At 41.9% G+C, this 26714-nt stretch overlaps 1 protein-coding gene across 1 annotated transcript in view; it reads left to right on the plus strand.

The window, feature by feature from the left end:
* The window catches only part of gpsm1b (G protein signaling modulator 1b), a 247444-nt gene that overhangs the window by 124158 nt on the left and 96572 nt on the right, over window positions 1-26714 (plus strand). Inside the window, exons 8-9 of the mRNA XM_078550101.1 lie at window positions 3145-3300; window positions 11370-11478. Of these exons, the coding sequence (XP_078406227.1) occupies window positions 3145-3300; window positions 11370-11478 (265 nt within the window). The remainder of the gene's footprint in view (window positions 1-3144; window positions 3301-11369; window positions 11479-26714) is intronic.

Below are 26714 nucleotides of genomic sequence, written 5' to 3' on the forward strand. Positions count from 1 at the left end.
TAGACCTAAACGGCTGCATGATGAGTTTCCGTGCTGTAAATGTGTTGTCATAAGAAATAGGAGCAGGAGTAAGCTGTACAGCCCCACGATTCTGCTCTGCCGTTCAATCAGATCAGGGCAGATCTCCTACCTGAACTCTACTTTCCTGTCCTGTCTCTCTGATGTGATACAGAGCTGCAGCTCCTTGGTTAGAAGAAACATGCCTACTGAGTCATGTTTCTACAGTGTTATTTTGGGGAAGGTTGTACCTCATTAGATAATGGAAACATGGATGTCAAATTAAGAAGTCGTTGTGGCCTCAGTGAGATGGTTTCTTGTTGAAAAAGGGAGATTGAAGTATTTTTAATGCAGTTTTTCTGTCCTCTGGAACCAAAGTGCTTCACAACCAATGAATCACCTTCCTGTTTGTTTTTAGGCAATTTGCATGCAGCGATGTTCCAAAAGCAGTAATGAATCCTGTGACCAAAATAGAATTTATAGAATAAGCAATCATTTAGATACAAAATACAGACCAGATGGCTGTTTATATGCAACCACAGGAAAGGAAAACCTTAAGATGAGAAGAAATTGATTTATGTATAAACTGTATGTCTGTGAATGATTCATAAAATGAGAGATATAGATGAAATAAGAACTTACCAATTGCATGTCAAAGCTGATGTGGAAAAATGAGGCATATCTCTGTAAACCAGATTCAGACTTAAGCACAAGCTGTTTTATGATATTTCATGTCATAACCACATAAAAGACATTTCCTTAAAGTATCCCCAAGCTAAGAATTTGCATGTATGTAGCCCCCTTTTAATTTGAGTGAGTCAATTAAAAATAATGCAGCAGACGAGCTTTAGTCTTAAACAAGATGGAAGTTAGTTTATTACAGAGACCACTGCAGAAAGTTACTTAGGTGAAAGTGATGAAATTATCAACTAAAATACAGATTCAAAGATTAAAAGTAGATAAAGATAAAAAAAGGTACTTAAAGAGGAGATTTCAAATCAGTCCCTTTGTGACATCATTGTGGGCCCATTGCTTTGAATTCCTTCTTTCCAAAGTGAAGGGTTTTAAACTTGAAGTCAGATTCAGCATCTGCGATGACTTCTATAGTCATCTGTCTGGAGGTTGCCTGTATAGATGGACTCAGCAGGTCAGCAGCTTTGGGGAGCAGGTGCTGGTCCTTTTTCTTTATGGGTCCTGCCAGTGCAAACTTGAAGACTGGTTTGCTTTTGTAATGGAGCCTCGATGTTTCCTTTCTGGGCACCTTCCTCTGTAGCTCCAAGTGGCAGGGGACCCCAGCTCTTGCATGTGTTTTAGCTGAGACCTGTCTGCTGGTAGTGTCTCTCAAAACTGCCACACACCAAAATGGCTTCTTTCAACCCTTTTTATAATTCAACTACACAAAATGTCTGCTGTGTTAATTTAGTTGAGTCAATGTTCCACAAAGCAAAGGAGCCAATTAAATAGCAGTCTTTTGAAGAAGTCCTTTTTGCCTCCTGTTCTCTCGGAATCAGAAGGGTCTTTCACACCTTAATGGAAATTCCTGGATGGGTCTTTGCGTTTTTTCATGACTCTTCGTAGCCAGCTCTAGAGATGAGTCTGACAAGGTTTGAATAAACAGCATGTTGTCTGTCCGTATTTCTGTTTTGAAAAAAGGCTTTTTTAAACTCGGTGTAAAGGTTTGAGAACAGAAAATATGCCTTTAAAACAGTTGTCCTTAAAACCTATAATATCGTAATTATGCACTCATGATATTTCAGAATTAAATATAGTGTCATGGGGATATTAGATGAACAAGCTCTGACTGAATCACTAAGAGATGTCTTGGATGGTTTGTATGCAGAACAAATATGTGTTCTGTAGTAAGTGATCAAAAACCGTAAAGATGGCCAAGATTAGATGGTGATATTTGGACCAAGACACTTTACAGGAACGATATATCAACCATCTCATCAAAAGGGTTGGGATAGTTGCATTCACTCATTACTCATCCACTGATGTGATGTTGAAAATCATATGGTTTGTTTTTGAAAGCTGGTAAGAATTTTAACTTAATCTGACATCACTATCGAGAATGGACTTGTTGGCAGCTTTCTATAGAATTTCAGTTCACTTTTGTGTAAAAAATACACACACACTTGGATTTAATGCCAAAATAGTAGGTTACGTCCAGGCTGCAGGGTTGAATCTAGTCAGGAAAATATTCTGGCCAAAAGTACGTTGCAGACATGGCTTTTGTATTTTTTCTAGCACCACACTTTCGTTGTAGGTAAGTACAATGTTTATAGCAGGATTTGTCTGCTATGTCTGCCCAAATTTTTTGAAAGGTTTGGAGCAGAGGGAAAGATGGCGTAGTGGTAATGTCACTGGACCAGTAATCTAGAGGCCTTGGCAAATGTTCTTGGGGCATGGGTTTGAATCCCACTTTGGCAGCTGGTGGAATTTAAATTCAATTAATAAATGTGGCCTATAAAGCTAGTCTCAGCATTGATGACCATGACAACTCTCATTGATTATTGTAAAAAAAAAACAATCTGGTTCACTCATGTCCTTTTAAGGAAGGAAATCTGCCGTCCTTACCTGGTCTGGTCTACATGTGATTCCAGACTCCCACAATGCATTTGGCTCTTGACAGCCCTCTGAAATGACCTAGCAAGCCACTCAGTTCAAGGGCAAGTAGGGATGGGCAATAAATGCTGGCTTTGCCAGTGGCGCCCACATCCCATAAAAGTATAAAGAAAAAAAAACTGATTAAGACTGCTTCAACACAAAAGCAAATTACTGCAGATACTGGAAATCTGAAATGAAGACAGAAAATACTCGGCAAGTCAGGCAACATCTGTGGAGAGAGAAATAGAGTTAATGTTTCAGGTCAATGGCTAATAAAGTGAGTTTGGAAATTTTGAGTTTGGAAACTAATTTCAAATAAGTAAATAAATAGATAACTAAGGCTGGTTTTGCTTGCCTTTTTAAAACTCTTTCATGGGATATAGGCAACGCTGGCAAGGGCAGTGTTTGTTGCCCATCCCTAATTGCCTTTGAGAAAGTGGTGGTGAGCCGCTGCCTTGAACTGCAGTCCATCTTGATGTGTCCTGATCAGGGATCATCTGCATCACTTTGGCAGCTGAAACTTTTCTTCTATTTCCACAGAAAAACACTTCAGATATCCAGACAGCTAAAGGACCAAGCGGTTGAAGCTCAAGCTTGTTACAGCCTTGGTAACACTTACACCCTGCTGCAGGACTACGAGAAAGCTATTGACTACCACCTCAAACATCTATCCATTGCCCAGGAACTTAATGACAGGTAGAGACTTTGAGGAGCTTTTTGGGTCAATTGTTTTATTTCATTTAATATTGTTATTTATTGCCAAGCTTTTTTTTTTGTCGAGGTTCTCTGTGGAAATATTATTTCAGTGAGTGGTTAATTTGTGGAACAGGCTCCCTTGGGATATGGTGGAAGCAGTTAGAATTGATTTATTCAAATGCAAATTAGATAGCTTTATTTCAGAAAATAACCTTTAGGGATACGGTATCAGAGTAATTTGATATATGCCATTTGGAGAGCTTGGGAGGAACAGCTGACTTTGGATCCAAAGCTCTTCACCACTGGAGTTCTCCTCACTTCATGTATGGATCAGCGGTAGGATATTTAATAGAGAGGTTGATTGCAATAATTAGTCAACAACTCCATCATTGTATCATATGACGTTTGGATGGGAGAAGGTGAACTAGATGGACATTATTCCTTGTTAACCCAGCAATTCCTCTGATGTTCCTGCTCCTCTGATGGCTCAGTATTTAAATGCACATTACAGTGTGTGGGGAATAGAGTAACGCAGGCCATGGAGGTCACGTGTTTAATTCTCGGTCTGTACCCTGTTAGCTACTGTCATCTGGAGTGCCAGTGGGACGGTACGATTGTCATACTGGAATGGAACATGGATGCTGGGTCAATTGAAATTTCAAGATGAGAGAAATAAGATTCTTGTTCTGTAAAGATGTCACGGAATATGGAGCAAAGGCGGTTTTAAAAAAAAGATTTGAGGTAGAGATCAGCCATGATTTAACTGAATGGCAGAACCTGTTTTGAATAGCTGAATGGCCTCCACCTGTTCCTTTGTTCCTGCAATTAAGGTTTGATGAGCTGGACACAGTGTCCAGATGACCAAAAAGCATCTGTCCCACCAGGTCCTGTTTTCTCAACTCTCAAATTGTCAACGTTCCAGAGGAAGGCGAAGAAAATGCTTTGAAGCTCTCCTTGAAGCGTGGCAGCATTGACCTTAATGACTGGGAGGAGCTTGCTACCCATGGTTCAAAATGGCAACAACTTGTCCATCAAGCTGCATCACAATTTGAGTCCCAATGTCTTAATGATGAGGCAGAACAGCAGGATAAATGGAAGCAGATTCTGCTCTCTGAATCGCACTACCTTGTGGGACATCAATGTGCCCAAAGATCTGTGGGTCGACATTCAGTCATATGAAGACCCATGGCAGAAGCTCGTGACCTTGAGTAGGCATCATCCTTGAACCAAGGATAACCAACGATGATGTGTCCAGGGTTCCCATACTTTGTTCCCATGAACATTGAACTTTTCCATTTTAAAATCACGACCAGCTTTAATGTTTGCGTTCAGCCGCTTCCACAGAAATTTCCATTGAAGCACAAGAACACTTAGTACGTAACAACAATGAATTTGCTCAAAAAGAAACAAAATGGGAAAACATAACGAACTTCAACTAAGGCGCGTTTTGTACATTATCTGTCATTCATAAACTGCTACTTTTTGAATAAGATTTCCTCTTTCTGAATTGCAATGAAGTTACAATACAAACGTATATTGACACATTATTGGTATGGGGTGCAGATAACTCATTTCAGGTTCGTGGTATTAATAAGGGATAGATAAATTGAAGAAGTTAGAATTTTTTAAAAAATGGTTTTATATTATAGTATTTGAAACCCTGAGCATAGGCTCCTTGAGACTCGTGGTAATGAATTTTGCAGACCTTCCCTTATCCAATAGTTTCTTCATTCTAAGCCAGCGTGAAGATAAACGTTTCCACTATTGTGCTGGTGTGGCACATCACACCAACATGCAATACATACTATTCGTTTCCAAGTGCTGGCTGTTTACAGAAGGAAGATTTTTGTAATTTAACTTAAATATTTTTTATAGTTTGAGTACTGGTAACTTCTTGGGAGGTAGCACGCACAAGTCAATGAATTTTATTCTGTGGAGGTGCAGCAATTTTGCAACTCAAAAGTCTATTATTCCATCGGATTGGAATAAATTACAGTTGTCAGGTACAATTAGATTTTATTGTTTCTTTAAAAAAAATTGTATTGCTCTTTTGCAGTTCAAAGCAGCTTAAAGTTCATCTTACAACCAGAAGACACGATGAACTGTCTCTGCCACTTTGAAGCTAAGGCAGCTGTGTATTCCTAAATAGTTACAAACTGCCTGATCCCTTTTATTAATCGTTATCGAGGGCTCTTAGGTCTGTGTTTTTTTTTTAAATTGCGCACACATACGGGGCTCAATTTTCTGAAATAAATCAAATAGCAAGTGACAGCAGAGTTTGAAAACTAGGCCTGTGCCTCGCCTGTTCCTTTGGCTTCAGTTAAAAAGAACAGACCTTACTTGACCGTTAACGGAAGAATCACCCTGTCAGACAAAGTGAGTGTAAAAGTTCAGAGTCTCCACTCAATTTTTTCCGTTTCGTTTTGGAGCACTGTTGAAACTTTTCTGCAACATTTAAGAAGTTTGATCCCTCAAAGCAAACCCTTTGCCATTCTTGCAACACTTGCCCATCTGGTCCTCGGGCTTGATTTTTGCTCCGAGCCACAAGTTGCTTGGTAACATAATTCAGCTAACGCTCATCCATTACTTGATTTTTTTTTAAAAATCGGGCAGCCTGGTTTATAATTCGCAGCATCAATTTTATTGATGTTGGCGGGTCTGATACTGGGATGCAAAAAATTGAAGAGCAGAAGACGTTCTGGTATCTTGATTTTGGTATCTTGTCAACAGGCAAATCAATAAGATTTGAATCAACCCAGTGAATTAAACTAAACCAAGTGCCGAACAGACCCATGAGCAGTGTGGTGGGGTGTTTTGGCGGCAGGGTGGGGGAGGGTGATGGATGGATGGGCTGGGGGAGAGGCTTTATCGTAATCAAATTTAATTTTTTGCACATTGCATCTACTTGACAACATTTCACTTTGTGTCTATTGTAGTGCTCCACATTCTTTAGGGAGCCCTGAAGGCTTTGGCCTCCAGCACGGTGACCTGTGTCTTTTTTAAATTCATTCGTAGGAAATGGGCATCGCTGGCTAGGCCAGCATTTGTTGCCCATCCCTGATTGCCCTGGAGAAGTTGGCGGTGAGCTGCTTTCTTGAACCGCTGCAGTCCATGTGGTGTAGGTACACCCACAGTGCTGTTAGGGCGGGAGTTCCAGGATTTTGACCCAGCGACAATGAAGGGATGGCGATATAGTTCCATGTCAGGATGGTGAATGGCTTGGAGGGGAACTTGCAGGTGATGGTGTTCCCACGTCACGTGTCTGCCCTTCTTCTTCTTCTAGATTGCAGCAGTCATGGTTATGGAAGGTGCTGTCTAAGGAGCCTTGGTGAGTTGCTGCAGTGCATCTTGTAGGTGGTACACACTACTGCCCCTACATCGATGGTGGAGGGAGTGAATGTTTGCAGATGGAGTGCCAATCAAGCAGGCTGCTTTGTCCTGGATGGTGTCAAGCTTCTTCAGTGTTGTAGGAGCTGTACTCATCCAGGCAAGTGGAGAGTATTCCAGCACACTCCTGACTTGTGCCTTGTAGATGGTGGACAGGCTTTGGGGAGTCAGGAGGTGAGTTACTCATCACAGGATTCCTAGCTTCTGACCTGCTCTTGTTGCCACAGTATTTATATGGCTGATCCAGTTCAGTTTTTGGTCAGTGGTAACCCCCAGGATGTTGATAGAGGATTTCAGCAATGATAATGTTATTGAATGTCAAGGGATGATAGTTAGATTCTCTTTTGTTAGAGATAGTCATTGCCTGGCACTTGTGTGGTGCAAATGTTACTTGCTGCTTGTCAGCCCAAACCTGGATATTGTCCAGGTCTTGCTGCATTTGACGTGGACTGCTTCAGTATCTGAGGAGTTGTGAATGGTGCTGAACATTGTGCATCAGCGAACATCCCCAGTTCTGGCCTTATGATGGAGGGAAGGTCATTGATGAAGCAACTGAAGATGGTTGGGCCTAGGACACTACCCTGAGGAACTCCTGCAGTGATGTCCTGGAACTGAGGTGATTGACCTCCAACAACCACAACCACCTTCCTGTGTGCTAGGTATGACTCCAACCAGCAGAGAGTTTTCCTCTGATTCCCATTGACTCCAGTTTTGCTAGGTTCTCTTGATGTCACACTTGGTAAAATGCTGCCAATGTCAAGGGCAGTCTAGCCCAACTGTAACTAAAAGCTCCCTCGGAAGTGTGAAGCCAGTATCAAAAGCTCAGCCACCCTATGATCAGATATATTTGTGAAAATGTGACTAATTTGAATTATTTTGATTGTGTGGGCCAGGCCCTGAAATGTTGACATAAGATAGTGGTGTTTGAAATTGAAACAGAGATGGGAACCTATAGGGTGAGCAAATTCTGTTATACATTAAAGGAGTGACATATATTTATTACTAGGATAGGACTTTGAACAGTGTTCAACGGTGTTTGAACAGCACCTCAGCATCTCCTCCTCTTCAAGTACCAATGAGTGTGTTGGGAAGGTGCGTCTTCCTGTGTTCAAAATTTCAGTATGTTTGCCACCTTCAGCCTATCCAAACTAGGTTTGTTAAGGACAATGGAATCAGTGGGGCTAATCCTGTGGGATTGGATGCACGCATATTGAATTGCTTATCATCAATAAATGTATTAAGGGGTGACAAGCATGGCAAAAAAGATCACTTGAAAATTCAGTGCCCTTCTTGTTGACAGGAAAGCTGCGTGATTAACAAGGCTGACTAATGAGTCATTACCGATTAGTAATTTTCTGTTATGGAATAATCACTAGCCACAGAGAAAGTCGCTTACAGCTGATACAGCTGCCATTCGTCAAACTGACAGTCCGTTGCACCAAGCATTTTACCGGTTATCTCGCAAAAAGACTTGACCAACAGCATTTAACATTGTCTTTTGTGATTTCAGTTGTACTATGGTTAGCGATCTATCAAGGGAGTTGCTTTTTTTCATTCATTCATGGTTTACAATCCCATCTGTTGTTACTCCTGGACAGGGTAGATCCTAGAGTGAAACCTGGCTTGGTGGATCCTAACTTTTATTATTTTTTAGAAACTTTTGATGAACTTTTAACACCCACAATAAAACATTTATTAAACAAAAAAAATGAACTATATTACACCAGGCAAAAAGATTGGAAAGATCGCAATACAAACACAAGAAAATGATTCAAATGTTTACAATTCCTTCACCCCAACCATATCTTTACACACACATACAAATTTGGAACGATAAAACAATTTGCCGTATCTATCTTATACTCTAATATTCAGGGTAAGTATACAGTACATGTGAACCAAATGTGGACAGACACGTCACACTCCAAAGTAAATGACAGATGTGACCAAAGCAGCTTCTAAGGATTTCTCAACTTCCTACCCAGACACTTATTAACTGTGAGCCAAGTGGTCTCACTGAAACCCTGACTCTCTCTCAAGGGTTTCCAATCTCCACATTTCAAGAACTCACCTTAGAATTCTATCCCAAATGTCACTCCCACCCGGACAGCTTCAACAAGGATCCACATCCAGGGTTTCCATCTCGCCTTCTGAGATTCCTTTCCTTTGGATCTCTCCATACACTCGAGCTTCACCATCCAAGCACACTTTCAGATCTTTGGCTGTGCCAAGCAGAACACCACTGCTCTACAGGGTACCTTTGCCTGTATGGCTCACAGCACCGAGTCATCACTATGTGTGGCCCTTTCCCGGCCAACACATGCGGCGAAGTCCCAAGGCCCGATGGGAACTGTAGTTCCCAAACTCTGAACTCCTGATCTCTGACATTGTTACACTTGGGACATGGATGTTGCCTGTAAGGCCTACATTTATTACCCATCCCTAATTGCCCTTGAGAAGGTGGTGGTGAGCTGCCTTCTTGAACCACTGCAGTCTATGTGGTGTAGGTACACCCACTGTGCTGTTAAGAAGGGAGTTCCAAGGTTTTGACCCAGCGACAGTGAAGGAACGGCAATATATTTCCAAATCAGTCTGGTGCGTAACTAGCAAGGGGGAAACTGCAGGTTGTAGTGGTCCCATTCACCTGCTGCCCTTGTTTTACTAGGCTGTCCAAGAAGTATTAGTGAGTTTCAGTCATTCATCGTGAACATGGTACACACTGCAGTCACAGGCTGCTGGTTTTGGAGGAGGTGAGCACTTTATGGTAGATGGGATGCCAGTCAAGTGGGCTGCTTTGTCCTGGATGATGTCAAGCTGCTTGAGTGTTATGGGTGTTATGCTTCATTTATACAGGACATTGGTGAGACCGCACCTCGAATACAGTGTGCAGTTTTGATCTCCTTATTTAAGGAAGGATGTAAATGCATTGGAGGCGGTTCAAGGAGATTTATTAGATTGATACCTGGAATGAGTGGGTTGGCTTATGAGGAAAGGTTGGACAGACTGGGTTGTGTCCACTGGAGTTTAGAAAAGTAAGGGGTGATTTTATTGAAGTATACAAGATCCTGAATGGCCTTGGACAAGGTGGATGTTGAAAGGATGTTTCCCCTTGTGGGTGAGTCCAGAACTAGGGGTCACTGTTTTAAAATTAGGGGTCGCCCTTTTAGGACAGAGATGAGAAATTTTTTCTGAGAGTTGTGTGACTTTGGAATTCACTGTCTCAGAAGGTGGTGGAGGCGGGGTCATTGAATAATTTTAAGGCAGAGGTAGATAGATTCTTGTTAGGCAAGGGAATCAAAGGTTTTCGGGGTTAGATGGAAATACAGAAATCAAAACACAAGAAGATCAGCCATGAACTTATTGAATGGTGTAACAGGCTTGAGGGGCCAAATGGCCTACTCCTGTTCCTATTTCTTATGTTCTTATGAGTGCCGTTGGAGACGTACTCATCCAGGCAAGTGGAAAGTATTCCATCCACACTCCTGACTTAAGTCTTGTTGGTGGTGGAAAGGCTTTGGGGAGTCTTTCTTTACCAACACGATAACACATCAGTTGGCTTTGCTATTTGGTGCTGGTGAAACAATGTTAATGTAAGAAAATGTAGAATCAGAATAGGATTTTCTGGTCATTGAACTTGTTCCTTGCAAGAGATCGTATAGAGTCCACTCTCGCATGGACTGTACCCAATTCACAATGTCTCTTGAAGAAAGAATTGTAAAATACCCATCTTTGGATCAAATAAAACTGCAAAGCGCATAATGTAACTTAGCATTCAACGTCTTTTGTTAACAAGATCCAAGCTGATTGGTGAAGTTGAAACCAAGACACAGACCTTTTTTTTATAAAGAGAGTTTATTGACTTTGTTCTGTCTCTATTTATACTCTGTTGAGTACGAATAAAAATAAACAAATGGACAAAATGACTAGTTGACAACCCCATCCCCTATTTATAACATTTTTGCCCAGTTTCAAACTGCAGACTTTCCCTGTGTTAGATGGACATGTTAACCATTACAATACTGAAACAGTGTTCCCCCATTTATACTCTTTGGATTAACGAGGGTAGCTCCCCTATTTATACGTGCTCCAAGTACTTAATTAAACAATGCCCTTGAAGCAATTCACCTGTGTATCCTAACAATATAATTAAATTACATTTACATCTTTTACCAGCAGTCTACCTTGACTTGACATTTCCAAGGCCCTGACACCACCTGTCCCATTTAACTTTTGATATGGATCCAGACGTACATATCCTTGAAACTTTCAATCCTGTTCTGAACCCGGCATTCAGCTGCTGTCCTGTAAACCATCTCCTTGCAATGAAGCACATTAGGGCACTGGTTATAAAAACAGCCCTGTGTTCTCATTTAGACAATTGACCCAATCAAATTGACAAATAGCTTTCTTTGTGCAGAAAAAGCCAGGGGTACTGTCAAGATCCCAATTGTGAAAAACTTTGTTGCAGAAAGTTATGCCTGAAAAACGAGTTCTAAAGCTAATACTGTAGAATTGTTTTTCAACATCAGAGAAAACCAGGGTGGGATAACTGAACTGTTTTCAATGTGATTGGTGCACTGGCAGGAGAACATGAGACTTATTTAATCCCATCTCGGACTGCACAGTGGGGTCCGTTATCATGAAACTGGAGAATAAAATGTCATTTTTGGTTGTTTGGACAGGGTTGGCGAAGGGAGAGCCTGCTGGAGTCTGGGAAACGCGTACGTGTCACTTGGAAGCCACGAACAAGGACTACACTTCGCTTTACGACATCTAGAAATCTCCAGAGAGGTAAGAAAGCTTCAGAGCTGCTTGGTAGAATCGTACAGCACAGGAGGAGGTCAATATTACCATTGTCACTGTGTCGGCTCTTTGAGAGTCATACTCCCATGCCCTTTCCCCATTGCCATGCAAACTTTTCTCTTTCAAGCATAATCCAATTCCCTTCCGAAAGTAATTTTTGAATCTGCAGCTATGCTTTTTCAGGCAGTGCATTCCAGATCTCAATTCCAAATGTAAAAAAATAAGTTCTCAATCTTGCCTCTGGTTCTTTTGCCGATTATCTTAAATCTGTGTCCTCTGGTTACCAGCCCTTCTGCCAGTGGAGACAGCTTCTCCTTATTTAGTCTTATCAAAGCCCCTTTTATAATTTTGAACATTCTCATAAAACTGGAATAATAAGCTAGTCTCAGTTATAGTGATCATAAAACCAATGTAGTAAAAATCCATCTACTTCACTAATGCCCTTGAGGGAAGAAAATCTGCCATCCTTACCTGGCCAGGCCTACATGTGACTACAGACCCACAGCAATGTGGTTGACTGCTAACTATGCTCTGAAAGTTTTATGAAACCGCTTCAAAGTCTATAAAAAGGAATGAAACCGGGCGGAGGCACCCTGGATCGACCTAGGCACCAGAAATGACAACCGTAAACCCAGCCCTGATAAAACACTGCAAAGTCCGCCTTAGTAACATCTGGGGGCCTGTGCCAAAATTGGGAGAGCTGTCTCACCGACTAGTCAAGCAACAGCTGAACGTAGTCAAACTCACAGAATTATACCTTACAGACTATGTCCCAGATATCGCCATCACCATTCCTGGGTATGTCCTGTCCCACCGGCAGGACAGACCAGCAGAGGTGGCAGCACAGTGATATACAGTTGTGGGGGGGTTAGGGTTAGTGGGGGGGAGTTGCCCTGAGAGTCCTCAACCTGACTCCGGACGCCATGAGGTCTCATGGCATCAGGTCAACATGGGCAAGGAAACCTCCTGCTGATTACCACGTACCACCCTCCCTCAGCTGATGAATCAGTACACCTCCATCTTGAACGCCAATTGCAGGAAGCATTGAGGGTGGCAAGGGCACAGAATGTACTCTGGGTGGGGGACTTCAACATCCATCACCAAGAGTGGCTCAGTAGCACTACTACTGACTGAGCTGGCCGAGTCCTAAAGGATGTAGCTGCTAGACTGGATTTGCGGCAGGTGATGAGAAAGCCAACAAGAGGAAAAAACCTATTTGACTTTTCCTCACCAATCTACCTGTCTCAGATGCATCTGCCCTTGACAGTATTGTGTTTTGGCACAGCTGATGGCAAATGCTGAGTTGTTCAAATCCCAGAGGGAAATTTGAGACAACAGCCACAACTATTTTTCAATTTGTCTGTTTCGAGATGCGGGCTTTGAATTCAGTAGTAATAAGACCGCCGAGCCTATAGGTTTTTACAAAAATAGATTAAACATTTATTAGGAAGAAAAATGATTTTGAAGCACATACATTTGTCTACAAATTATGACTATAATAGCTTCTAAATCCCCTACTTAATCTGACTCCCAGTTACACTTTCACTAAGGCAACAGTAAGACACACAGATTTTAAAAGACGTAGGCAAGGTGACACACAATACCCTGAACCAGTCGAATTCAAAGTGAGTTTTCTTAACTTCAGTTCTTTGAAGAGATCAGCTTGAAACGTAGATGCTGAAGGCTTTTTACATTTGTTAGATTGTAAAAATGCCTATCCTTAGACACAGCCTTTGCTCCTTTATACATATTTCCCCCTTTGAATGCAAATTCCCATTGTTTTTACTATGTCTTTGAACTTTATCTTTCTAATAACAATCTCTCATAATACTAAATTTTACTAGTAATCTTTGGGGAAAAATAAACACACTGTTTCTAAACTTCACCTGGCTAGGTGACACATTTCACCCCTCCTTTGAAAACAATTTAAGTCTGGTTTATTTAAAAATACACATGTTCCCTTGACATCTATGTTTACCTACTTAACATTTCAAACCTAGCTCATCTTCTGCCGCATCAAAGCCTTCAGACCAGCTGCCTTTAATCCAATAAAGTATCACACAGACATACAGACACAGATACCACTATTTTATGATAAATTCCAATAACATTATGAGATCTTGCAGACAATTGGCAGGAGTGACCACCACACAGTCCTTGTGGAGACAAAGTCCCGTCTTCTCATTGAGGTTAACCACCATTGTGCTGTGTGACATTACCACCATACTAAATGGAATAGATTTTGAACAGATCTAGCAACTCAAAACTAGGCATCCGTGAGGAGCTGTGGGCCATCAGCAGCAGCAGAATTGTATACACCCACAATCTGTAACCCCAGGGTCCGGCATATCCCTGCTTTACCATTACCATCAAGCCAGGGGATCAGCCCTGGTTCAATGAAGAGTGCAGGAAGGCATGCCAGGAAGAGCACCAGGCATACCTAAAAATGAGGTGTTAACCTGGTGAAACTACAACACTTGCTAGCCATACAGCAAAAGCAGCATGCACCATGCGATCTTTTATGACCTCCTGACAGGACAGATGAGGCCTTTGTTTAATGTCTTTCCCAAAAATTCACCAAGGCACCTTCGACAGCACCTTACAAACCCACAACCACGACCACCTAGAAGGACTAGGGTAGCAGATAGACACTACCACCTGGTAGCTCCCCTCCAAGTCACTCACAATCCTGACTTGGAAATATATCGCTGTTCCTTCACTGTCGCTGGTTCAAAATCCTGGAGCTCCCTTCCTAACAGCATTGTGGGTGTACTTGCACCATAGGGACTGCAGTGCTTCAAGAAGGCAGCTCACCACCACCTTCTCGAGGGCAACAGGGGATGGGCAATAAATGCTGGCCCAGCCAGCAAAGCCCACATCCCGTGAATGAATAAAAAAGACACCTTTGACAATGCAGCACTCGCTGAGTACTGCAGAGATGCGAAAATAAATTACATGCTCAGTTCCTGAAGTGGATCTTGAACCCAGAAGGTCAGAGGTGGAAATACTGCCAACTGAGCTAAGATGAAGCCAAGATTTTCTTTCCCACTGTATTGAAAAGGCTTTGAATGGATTAACACCGAGGGTTCAGTTCTTTCCAATGTGCTTAAATTGGCACATTGCATGCAATTATTATGCAATGCACCAATTCAAATCAACCATGTACTGAATAATTAGGAATTTGGATAAAATCAGTGGCTTTAGACAAAGGCAACCCATGACTAAGAGGATAATTAGCAATTCTACTTGTAAAGCAAAAGATAAATTTTGAGTTCTCAATATTGTGCAGGAGAAATGTAAAATGGATAAATGAAAAAGCCCTTGTCCAACTTGGTGAGCAGAATGAATGTTGTTATTCAGAGTGTCCTGAAATGACCTTACTTCAAGCTTCACTTAGCAAGAAAAATGTTGGAAATTCAGTGTTGGAAAACAAAATTTAGCATGATTTCAGTGGGACATCCTTAATATTAATTAAGACTGCATGATCCACAGTAACCTTAATCGGGACAAGACCCATTTCCAATCCCTTTAGGCTACATAACTACCGCTCCATAGTTAAAGAGCTGTGATCAGTCATGTGGAGAACTGATTACATTCACACCACTTGGTTAGCTTGCAGCTGCCAAGATAAACAAGTTCAGTAGAGCTAACTCAGCATATTCATTCATGATAAGCAAATGGGTATTAATGTGTACTGATGAAGTGTTTTAATGTAAATGAACTTCAATGATCATAGCAATGGTCTGGAAAAGAACTCTGCCATCTGCCTGGCCACCCCCAGGTGGGAAGCCAGATTCGCAAAAGTTCTTATGGGGTTTGAGGACCATTTAATTCTTCAAAAGACTTGTCTTTTCATGACCTTGGGACATTCCATTGCACTTTACAATCAATGAAGGACTTTCTTGAAATGTAGTCACTGTTGTTAGGAGACAACATGGCAGCCAATTTGCACACAAGTTCCCTCAAGGAACAATGTGATAACTAGATAATATGCTTTAATGAAGATGCAGGAAGTTTGCAAAGAATAGTCCATCTGGTAATAGTCCATCTGGTAATAGTCCATCTGGTGATAGGTGTATTGAATGCAGCAGTGTAAATAAATAAAAACTTGACAAGTCGAGTTCAGTTCTGCCTTGGCACTACAGCACACAACCTGTGGGAACATCAATTAATGTCATTGATTAGTTTTAAAGTTATATAAAATAGCAAGCTGACTCATTTTTCTTCCACACTGTTGTTTGTGTGATTTATTCAGGACTAAGGCTTCTAGATCCTCAACCCAGAGCTCACCACAATCAAACTCCAAAAACAAAAGGCCAATACATCTGAATTAGTTTTAGAGCTGGCTGCATAAATCATTTTTTAAATCCATTCATGGAATGTGAACATTGCTAGCTAGGCCAACATTTGTAGCCCATCCCTAATTACCCTTAAGAAGGTGGCAATGAGCTGCCATGTGGTTTAGGTGCACTCAGTGCTGTAAGGAAGGAAGTTCCAGCAAATTGACCCAGTGACCTTGAAGGAATGGTGATTATAGTTCCAAGTCATGCATCTCGTGGATGGTATACATTGGTGCCACTCTGCGTCACTGGTGGAGGGAGTGAACGTATAAAGTTGGGGTGCTGTTCAAGCAGGCTGCTTTGTCCTGGACGGTGTCAAGCTTCTTGAGTGTTGTTGGAGCTGCACTCATCCAGGCAAGTGAGGAGTATTCCATCACACTGCTGACTTGTGCCTTGCAGATCGTGAAAAATAAATGAAAATACATTTTGGCTTGCTGGCCTTAACTTTACAGTTAATAGATTTTCTCTCCCTGTTGGCACCTCAAGTCCTCTGTCCAATGAAGAGTTGCAAAATTGAAGCCAAGGATATTTGATTTCTGTCTTACTAATAACTGTAAAGTGTCATTAAACAAGACCTTTAAACTGCACAAATAACTGTTAAGCACTGATGCATGAATGTTACATTTTGTCTTGTTAATTTTCAACTTCATTCCTAATTTGGCAGCAAAACATCTTTGGAGAAAGAAACTGCATATAAAGTAACAAGCAGCGCTAAAACATCACCCCTGCTTTTGTTGGTCGCCACTAATGTCAAATTTTTAAAAATTCTGCAGGATGTACGTTTAAAATATTTACATTACAACCATACAATGAATCGAATTTTTTTGGTATTTTTTGTCCACACCCTTGCCCCCTCCCCAAATGAATTTACCCCTTTTTTGGGATTTAATTCCACTGGCACCAAGTTACCTTTGGAAAGCTCACCAAAGCTGCCGTTATCCATGCATGAGTCATGACAGCATGTGTTAGCAACAACCTCCGGGAACATCCTGCCTTTATCCAAACATCTGCCTTCTTTGGCAGAGGTTGCCAAGCATTGATTGGGAGCTGGAACCCTGATCAGTTCTCTCTCTCCCCTAAATCAGGGCCATTGAAATTAGTTTTAGTTTCTTTTACTGTCACCTGGGCTGAGATCAGCCAACTAGGCGCAGGTCCAGAGTTGAACCTGGGACCTTTTGTGATTGATGACTGACTAAATACGGTAAACACAGTAAAACAATAGAGTCCACTGAGCCCATTTTGCCTGTGCCAGCTCTTACTCCCCATGTTCCTTCCCCATAGCCCAGCAAATATTTCCTTTTTAATTATTTATCCAAGTCCCTTTTGAAAGTTGCTCATGCATAAGCGTCCACTATCCTTTCAGGCAGTGCAATGCAATTGAGATCATAACAATTCAATGTTTAAAAAAAAAATTCTCTTCATCTACCCTCTGGCTCTTCTGCCAATTACCTTAAATCTGTGTCCTCTGGTTACCGACAACCCTCCCAGTGCAAACAGTTTCTACTTAATTTTCTCCTGCGTTACACAGTGACTACATTTCAAAAGTTCTTAAAAGCAAAATACTGCGGATGCTGGAAATCTAGAACAAAATCAAAAATACCTCAGACCTGCTGAGTTTTTCCAGGTACTCTTGTTTTTGTTTCAAAAGTTCTTCATTGGCTGTAAAGTGCTTTGGGATGTCAGGTGATCATTGTGTAAATTCAAGACTTTTCTTTTACTTTATCAAATTCCTTCATAATTTTGAACACCTTTATTAAACCTCCTCTCTGTTCCAAGAGAATAATCCCAGCTTCTCTAGACCCTCCTCATCCCAGGTAATACTCTGGTACATCTCCCCTTTTTCCTCTTCAAAAACATCTGGGCCAGGATTTTACCGTTAGTGTGGAAGTCACAACGTTGGGTAGAAATGCACAAGGTTCGCACGGGTGGGCGGCGGGACCCACCCCTGGATTTTACATGCTGCAAGCAAGTAGGTGGTCCACTGTAAAATGGCTTCTAATTGGGCCTTTAGTTATGGAAATTGTCTGCCTGCCTCCTTGGAGTAGGCGACTTGTCCGCTCCTGGTGACACTGTCGGTAAAATACCCCAAGCTGGGAACGCATTGGGGAGCCAATCCAGCACAGCACCCTGGGATTTTAGCAGACCCCCTCCCCTGCCTTCTAGCCCTTTGCCCGGGGGGGCTGGTAAAATTTAGGCCTTGATGTCCAGCTGTTCTGAATTCATCACCCTCTGGATGGTGAGGCTGGGTTATTCCAACCTGGTTGACCTGCAGGATAAATTTTGAGTTGAACATATAAAGTTACAGAATCACTTATTGACTGAGAAGTGAAAGGTGATCGCTGAAAGGAGTTTCCAATGCGAGCAATTGCTTTGTAAATTTGCTTCTCCACAACCAAAGATCTGTACCATTGACTTGACTGTACCCGCCAATAGACTCTGCACTTTTTGTCTGGTTTTCTGCTCTTTTCTGACACTGGAAAGTACAGGGGGAGATTGAAGCAGCATCTGTCTTCAGCACAGTCAACTTTTCATATGTTTAAATTAGTAACTCCAATCCTGTGGTTATGAACTGTGGGGACATATAATTGTTCTGCTATTAGTGGTAACATGTTAATTAATCATGGTAATTACATCTAAATTACATGTGCAGAATTGGGTTAATTAGAAACCAATTCAGTTGCTGACAAACCAAGGCACTCTCTGTAATGGTGAGGATGTAAGTGTTATAAAGAATAACTTGGTCTTTATAGTTGGAGTTCATTTTAGCTGCGTGCCACAGGTTAATTGTACTAGCGATATTTTGCCCACCAAGCAGGAAGTCCTGCCTTTAAATTTGGACTCGAGTCATCAGACAAGGTATACAGGGGCCATTGTTGCAGGCAGCAAACAATACTCAATCTGATATAAGAGGACGAAATAGCAAAGCAGCGCGGTAAATTCTGGTGAGCAACAGACATTCTGTTCCCATGTAAATTCTTCCCCCATCGCGTGTTCTGATGACACCACGATTGTGATTGAGGAAACAACAACGACTTAAATTTATATAGTACCTTTTATGTAGCAAAGCATTCCATAGCCCTTCACAGGAGCAGTATCAAACAAAATGTTACAGAGCCACATAAGGAATTATTAGGGCAGATGGCAAAATGTTTGGTTAAAGAGGTAGGTTTTAAGGAGTGTTTTTAAAGGAGGAGAGAGAGAGAGACGGAAAGGTTCAGGGAGGGAATCCCAGAGCTTAGAGCCCAGACAGTTGAAGGCAGGAGTGCCAGTGGCGAAGCGATGAAAATCGGGGATGCACACGGGTCCAGGATTAGAGGAGCACAGAGATCTCCAGAGGGTTGTAGGGCTAGATGGAGTTGCAGGGACGGGGAGGGCCAAGTTGATGGAGCAGTTTGAAAACAAGGATGAAAATTTGAAAATCTCGTCATTGCTGGAACAGGAGCAAATGCAAGTCAGTGAAGTGATTAAAGTAAATTTAAAAACCTGCCATAACTGTTAATAAATATTTTAATTTTGTTTAGTAATTAGAGAGAGATTCCCCCTGCCCTTCTCACCAGAAGACTTAATTTTCTCCCTCTTTAAAAAAAAAAATCCCATTCGCAAGGTCCAAAGTTAAAATTGCGGACTACAGTTGGACCCTTCCAATTTCCTTGGAGATCATTTAAATTCGTCCCACGACATTTTGGCACTCTTAAATATAAGAAGGTAAGTAAAATGTAGCCACACTGTCATATGTCACAAATAACAGCGAATGAAACAGGACTGTGCTGAAGTGCAGGTATTCAGTATAGGAATATAATCTCACTCCACGCATCGGAAATCAATCGTGCAAATAAGAAACCACTGATCGATCAGGCTTTTCATGACCTCCGGGTGCCCATCATGCTTTCCAACTAATAAGTACTTTTTTCTTTGAACTGCAGTCATTGTTAGTAATGTATATGTTTAAAATGCACAGCAGGGCCCCAGAAACAACAGTGTAATAATCAACAGTTTTAGTCGTGATCTTAGTTGAGAGATTTTATTTTAATCTTTTCATGGGATGTGGGTGTCACTGGCACTGCCAGCATTTGCTGCCCAGACCTTTGTCGCTCTTGAACAGAGTGGCTTGCTAGACCATTTCAGAATCAAGTTGCTGCAGTTAAGAGTCAACCACATTGCTGTGGGTGTGGAGTAACATATAGGCCAGACCAGGTAAGGATGGTGGATTTCCTTCCTGAAAGGGCATGATTGAACCAGATGGGTTTTTATGACAATCAATGATGGTTTCATGGTCACCATAACTGAGACTAGCTTTGAATTCCGATTTATTAATTGAATTTAACAAGGTGAGCTTTAAGCCTATGTCCCCAGAGCATTAGCCTGGCCCTCTGGATTACTAATCCAGTGACATTACCACTATGCCACCATCTCTCCCCTGATACTGGCCAGAACCTTGGTGGGGATGGGGGGGTTGGGGGGTGGGGGGGAAGCTGCCTCCCCGCTCTTCTTCGAAATCTTCTTTCAAACCTCCTCTTCCACCTGCCTGAGAATGTCTCACCCTAAGAAGGCACCTCTGACAGTGCTGCACTCATTCAGTGCTGCACTGGGAGGGTCGGCCTAGATTTTGCGCTTAAGTCTCTGGAGTGGGACTTGAACGCACAACCTTCTGGGTCAGGGGCAACTGTGCTGTACATTGCGTCATGGCTGATACAAGTGGCTTGCTTTCGTGGAATGTGCCATGAACTGTGGTTACACAAGTGACCGGGCATGTATAGCAGAGCCAGTCTCGTCTGAAGGTTTTCGAACTGGAGCCCATGGGAATCTGACAGACCCAGAGTGTCCTATGAATCCAGATTTCTGTGTCTTTGTTAGATTTTGTATTTCTGCTGTATTTGTTGAATAACAAATTTCCGTTGCTATATACAAATAAGGTGAAATAAAAGGCAGCTGATAACTTCGAGGTTGTCCACAAAACCACCTATTCTTTCATACCGGCCTCACAAAGTTGACAGTGCCCTCACCTCTAAATTAGAAGCTCGTAGGTTTAAGCTGCAGTAAAGTTTATCTTGACTGAGTAGAATTGAGGGAGTGCTGCATTGGTACAGAAGCTATCTTTTGGATGAGACACTAAATCCAGGGTCCTGTCTGTTATTCTCAGATGGATGTAAATGATCCCATGGTTGTATTTGGGGGAGAGAGTGCACGCCTGGGGGTTTTCTTCATGTTCTGGTCAATGTTACTTCTTCAATTGGTGACAACACCATTATGCGGTGGCATAATGGCATTTTTACTGGACTAGAATTCCAAAGAGACCCAGGGTAATACACTGGGGACACAGGTTTAAATCCCACCACAGCAGATGGTGAGATTTGAATTTAAAAGAAAATTCTGGAATTATATATCTGCTGATGACTTTGAAACCATTGCCGATTTGTTGTAAAGACCCATGTGGTTCACTTTCTTTTAGAGAAGGAAATCTGCCAGCCTTACCTGGTCTGGCCAACATGTGACTCCAGACCCGCAGCAATAAGGTTGACTCTTAAAAGAAATTAGGGATGGGCAATAAATGCTGGCCTAGTCAGCTATGCCTGCATCCCATGAATGAATAATTTAAAAAAAACAATGCCTCCAGAAATAGATTATCAGGCTGTACGTGCACCTGCCGTTTGTGGGACCTTGCTGTGTGCACATTGGCCTCTGCCTTTGTCTATGAAACAATGGCTGCATACTTTATAGCCTGTAAAGAATCCTTGCGCGCTCGTGCTCTGCGCCCCCTTTCTCTCTCGCGCACTCTCCATGCCCCCTTTCTCTCTCTCTCGTGCGCGATCTCTGTGCCCCCTTTCTCTTTCCCTCATTTGTTGTATGACCGATGCAGATGCTTAGTATGTGAATTGACTGCAATCGTATTGATCAGATCAACTATTCAAATTCAAATCGATTTGAAGATAATTAATTTGTTTATGAACTCAGATGAAGTTATTGGAGATCAATTTTCAGCGCAGGTCTGCAATGCCTTTGGAAATGACAAGCTCATTTAATCCTTTTACCCTCTCCTGCCTCGTTGAGTAAAGCAGAAGCTCACCAAGTGGCTACAGCTACTGCTTGGTTTTATTTGATTGTGCGACAGCAATATTACCAGCATTACCAACACTGCACAGTGCAGTATTATCAATCCCATTACGACCCAAGCATTTTGTGTGCCACAGCTAGGTTCCTTCATATCCTGCAATAAACTTCTTTGTGCATTAGTGTAGCTCAATTCACTGTCGGGTCAGTGGGTGTGGTCCTAAGTTTCATGCCAAGAATTGAAATTCATAGCCTAAAATGACACGCAATGCGTTATACAGAGAATCCTGCAGTGGGTGAAGTTGTAATCTGTCATATGTTTTAAACCAAAGGGCTTTTTCAGTAATATTGTTTAAACTTCCTCATAGTTTAACTCTTACAGTCCTAATGTCCTTCTGGTGAATCAGTGCTGCACCCCTTCCTAGGCCTTCCTGAGGTGCAATGCCCAGAACAGAACACGGTATTCCAAATGGGGTCCAACCAGAACTTTCATTAACTGTAACATAACTTCCACACCTTTTGTAACCCAGTCCCCTTGAGGTAAATGCTAACATTCCGTTCGCCTTCAAATGACCTCTTCACTGTTTTTGCTATTGTATCCTCCATATGTAGGTAAAGTACCTAATTGCACTGAAATAGAGCACTGCAAGCTTAAGGAAATTACATATCATGCCTAACAGGTACCAGATTGAGAATTTTTCAGTACCTCTGTGAGATTTGTAATAAAATGACCCATTTTTCTTATCCTCGCTTTTAACCAGGATTCTGCACATTGAGGTGTGGCTCGTATTTAATGAGCTTAATGGGCTGCTTTAGATCAACCAGTGAATCCAATTGGGAGTTCAGGAGGAACTTTTTTTTTACCTGGGATGGGCTAAGAATGTAGAACCTGCCACCACAAGGAGTAGTTGAGGCATTAGCTTGGATGCATTTAAAGGAAAGGTGTGTGGGAGAAAGGAGTATAAATAATAAAGGTTATGCTGATAGGGTGAGTTGAAGAGTGGTGGGAAGAGGCTCATATGGAGTATAGACCACCACACGTTTCTATGCTGTACTGTGTAATTCCACATAATACATTTGCATGCTGAAAGTAAACATTTGTTTCTTTACACACAAGAGCAAATATATACAAATGAAAAAAATTCAGTTTATACGTATGAAGAGCAAGCCCTGTGCATAATTTTGTTATCAAACTTACTGTTAAATACGATTTAATAAGTGGAATAATCCAAATAGGATAATGGAGGAAAATCTCTGGAATTATTCAAGAGGCAGTTGAATGCCACACCACCCTTGACCCTCAACATCAAATTTAAAGCTGGCCTAAACACATTATTGATGGACTGACTCCAGACCCCTCTCTTTGTTTCTTAAGCTCTAATTTAAAGGACTTCCTTCGCTAATATTGGAATTTTTCCCCACCTGTTCATGCAAAATATAGGCCCAAATCTTCAGGTCCCTGGATTGTCAGTGGCTGGATGTATGATCGGAGATGCACCTCGGGACCCTTTGGATGTCCTGACGTGCTGACCTAAGTGGGAATTGCCTGGGAAGTTTCAACATTCGATGGACAATTCCCCTGTTACCTGGGACGCTCCATGGATGTCTCCAGCTCTGAGTTAGAGCTGGAGACTTTTGGACAGTTCTATGGTACTTGCCTGCGGAGTTACCCAGGAAATGTTAGACAGATTTAAACTGAGTCTAACTCCTGGGTAACTCTAGAACTGATGCCTCAGTTGCACACATGGACCCCTCTCCTGACTTCTCCCCTCCCCCCCAACCCCCCCAAAGACCCACCTGCCACCCCACTCCTTCACTAACATTCACAGTGGACCGTTAAACTTACCATATAGCAGCTCGAGCCATAAAAAGGGCGAGTGTCCTGTCTTCCCCCCACCCTCCCCACCCCAATTCTATTCCACTGCAACAGAGCTCCATGATGGACCCTACACTCCCCATTTCTGGGAAAGACGAGCTCTGAACACTATGGAAGAAATGCAGGCCAGTGTCAAGTTGGCGGAATGTTCAAGCGGAGCGGCAATCCGATAATAATTGCCACTCCTCAGAAGATCCAGGCCATTGCTTTTCCTGAGTCTTGCTTGCATGCCTAATTCTCATTTTTTTTTTTTTTACAAATCACTCCACCAACTTCCACTGGCCCCTATGTACCCTCAGGCTGTTCCCTGCATTGTCTTCTAATTCTGTGCCCTTCTAATTCTAGTCTCTCGAACAACCCAATGCACCGTCGGTTGCAGTAACGCTGGCCTTTGCTGTATTCTGTGGCACCCTTTCTACCTTACTGCTTCTACCTTTCAAGTGCCTTCTCAGAATCTATCTATCTTTTACTATCGCCAGCAACTCCTTCACTTATGCTTGCCATCCATTTCTACTTTGTACAATCAATTCTTTAAAAGTGTCATATAAATACAAGTCGTTGTTACGGGAGACCATAGATTTCTATGGAAGAAAAAACTAGATAAACCGAATAGCCCTCATTGCCTCTGCTTCATTTTTGGCAACTAGATGAACTGTAATTAAGTTTCCTTTACTTTCCCTGTACGGCCTTTCCATTGCTACTCACAACTGTTTGAGCCTCAGTGTCTTCACAGCTGCCATATCAATGCATTTGTCTCCACCTGATCTCGGTATGAAGGAAAACAAGGGTGTTGAAATCTCATCATTGTTTACGAGGATCATAGGGGTGGCAGGTGGAAGATTGTAGTGCACGTATTCATGAACAATCAAACAATTGTGTCACAGGCAATGTCACATTCTCATACACAGAGATACACACTAACTTTTGCTATTCTCATCCTTTTCCACATGGGATGAGTTGAGTATTAACCGGTGATATTTTCTGATTTTTTTTTAGATTGAAAGATAGGGTCGCATTTAAATTGGAGGGAGAAGGTTAGTCCTGAAAATAACAGGGCATTCGTCACAGTGCATTGGCATTCTTACATTTGAAATTCAACTAAGCAGAGGCATGTCATTTCTCTGCTAGTTGCAGAAACGAAATAACTTGCATTTATATAGTGCCTTTCAAAACCTCAAGACTTTCCAAAGCACTTTGCAGCCAATTAAGTATTTTTGAAGTGTTAATCACTTTGTAACATAAGGAAATGCAGTGGCCAATTTGCGCAAATCAAGATTCCACAAACAGCAATGACCAGATAACTGGTGCTTAATGATGTTGATTGAGGGATAAATATGGGCCAGGCCACTGGGGTAAACTCTCCCACTGTTCTTCAGATAGTGCTGTGGGATCTTTGATCATCTGAGAAAATTGGCAGTGTCTCAACTTAATGTCTTATCCGAAAGATGGCACCTGTGACGGTGCAGCACTCCCTCAGTGCTGCATGGAAGCGTCAGCTTGTATTTTGTGCTCAGGTCTCTATGGTGTGGCTTCAACCCACAAATTTCTGAGTCTGAGGGGAGAGTGCTACTTACTGAGGCATGACTAGAAGAATCATCTAAGAAAACTGAGCTTGGACAGTGCTAACATAATTCCTGTGAATGCATGACCACAGTGCAGATATGCTTCTCATTTTAACATTGTGGTCAATCTGACTCCCCTGGTGTAAGATCAGAATAATGCATTATTTTAGAAAAACAGGAAATTGTTCCATTAAAATTTCTTTGTTTGCAGCCTGTTTATTTCAGTGTGCAAAACCTTGAAACTTTGTTGCTTGGCCGCTGCGATATCTTTAAGGGACTGGTTTCTGTGTAGTACCTTCGCGATCACTGCACGGCCATGCCACACATGCAGCTTCAATGGAACATTGATAACGGATGCTCTTCTCCGGCAGGAGTCCAACACTGTTGACCAGGTGTTAACATTCGATTGTTAATCAACTTCCTTCTATAGTTCACAATGGCACGCTTCAAGTGAGCACAAAAATCTTGATGGTAGTGCGTATGGAACAGGCTTCATTTGATAACCAGCAAGGGTGATCGATCTGTACTGTACACAGGTTGGCTTTCAATTTCTGGTTCTACCTTCTGAGCCCTCCGTGTATTGAGAACCATGTTCCTTTACTCACCTTACTTTTCCTACACTGAAGGCGCATGTCATAGATCAGCCACTGCACTGCTCAACGTTACAAAGTGATTAACATTTCAAAAATATTTAATTGGCTCTAAAGCGCTTTGGGAGATCTTGAGATTGTGAAAGGTGCTATATAAAGGCAAGCTATTTCTTTTTTGCAACTAGCAGAGAAGTGACTTGCCTCTAATTAGGTGGATTCCAAACGCAAAGGCGCCAGAATGCCAACGCATTGTGATGAATGCTCTGTTACTTTCAGTACTAATCTTCTTCTCTCCAATTTAAATGCGCCCCTATCTTTCAATGTTCAAAAATCAGAAAATATCACCAGTTAACAGTGAGCTTATCCCATTTGGAAACGTATGAGAATAACAAAAGGTAGTGTGTGCGGCTGTGTGTATGAGAATGAGAGAGAAAGAGTTTCTGAATTTTTTGAGCATAGCCTATTCACGTTATCCAGTTGTTGTGGTTTACTCAAAGATACTTTTCTCAAAACAAGCCCTTGTGACTTAACTATTCTTGAATCCTTTGGAGAGTAGTTCTATTAACTGTTATTTTTCTATACTATAGCTAATATACTCCTCTGCCTATGCTTGTTAAGCTAGCCGCTGAAGTCGTACTTCAATCAGCCACGGTTGATTGTTTGCCCTGTCACTATTTCCTTGCACAAGCATTTCTCGTAGAATATACTCAGATGCAAGGACGTTTGATTATTAATCGTAAACTCTCCAAGATGTCCAACATACAGCTCTCCACGATGCCCAACACCAACTAGAGATTTTTTTTCCCTC

The sequence above is a fragment of the Cetorhinus maximus genome, chromosome 10, assembly GCF_964194155.1.
Source record: "Cetorhinus maximus chromosome 10, sCetMax3.hap1.1, whole genome shotgun sequence".
NCBI classification, from domain to species: domain Eukaryota; kingdom Metazoa; phylum Chordata; class Chondrichthyes; order Lamniformes; family Cetorhinidae; genus Cetorhinus; species Cetorhinus maximus.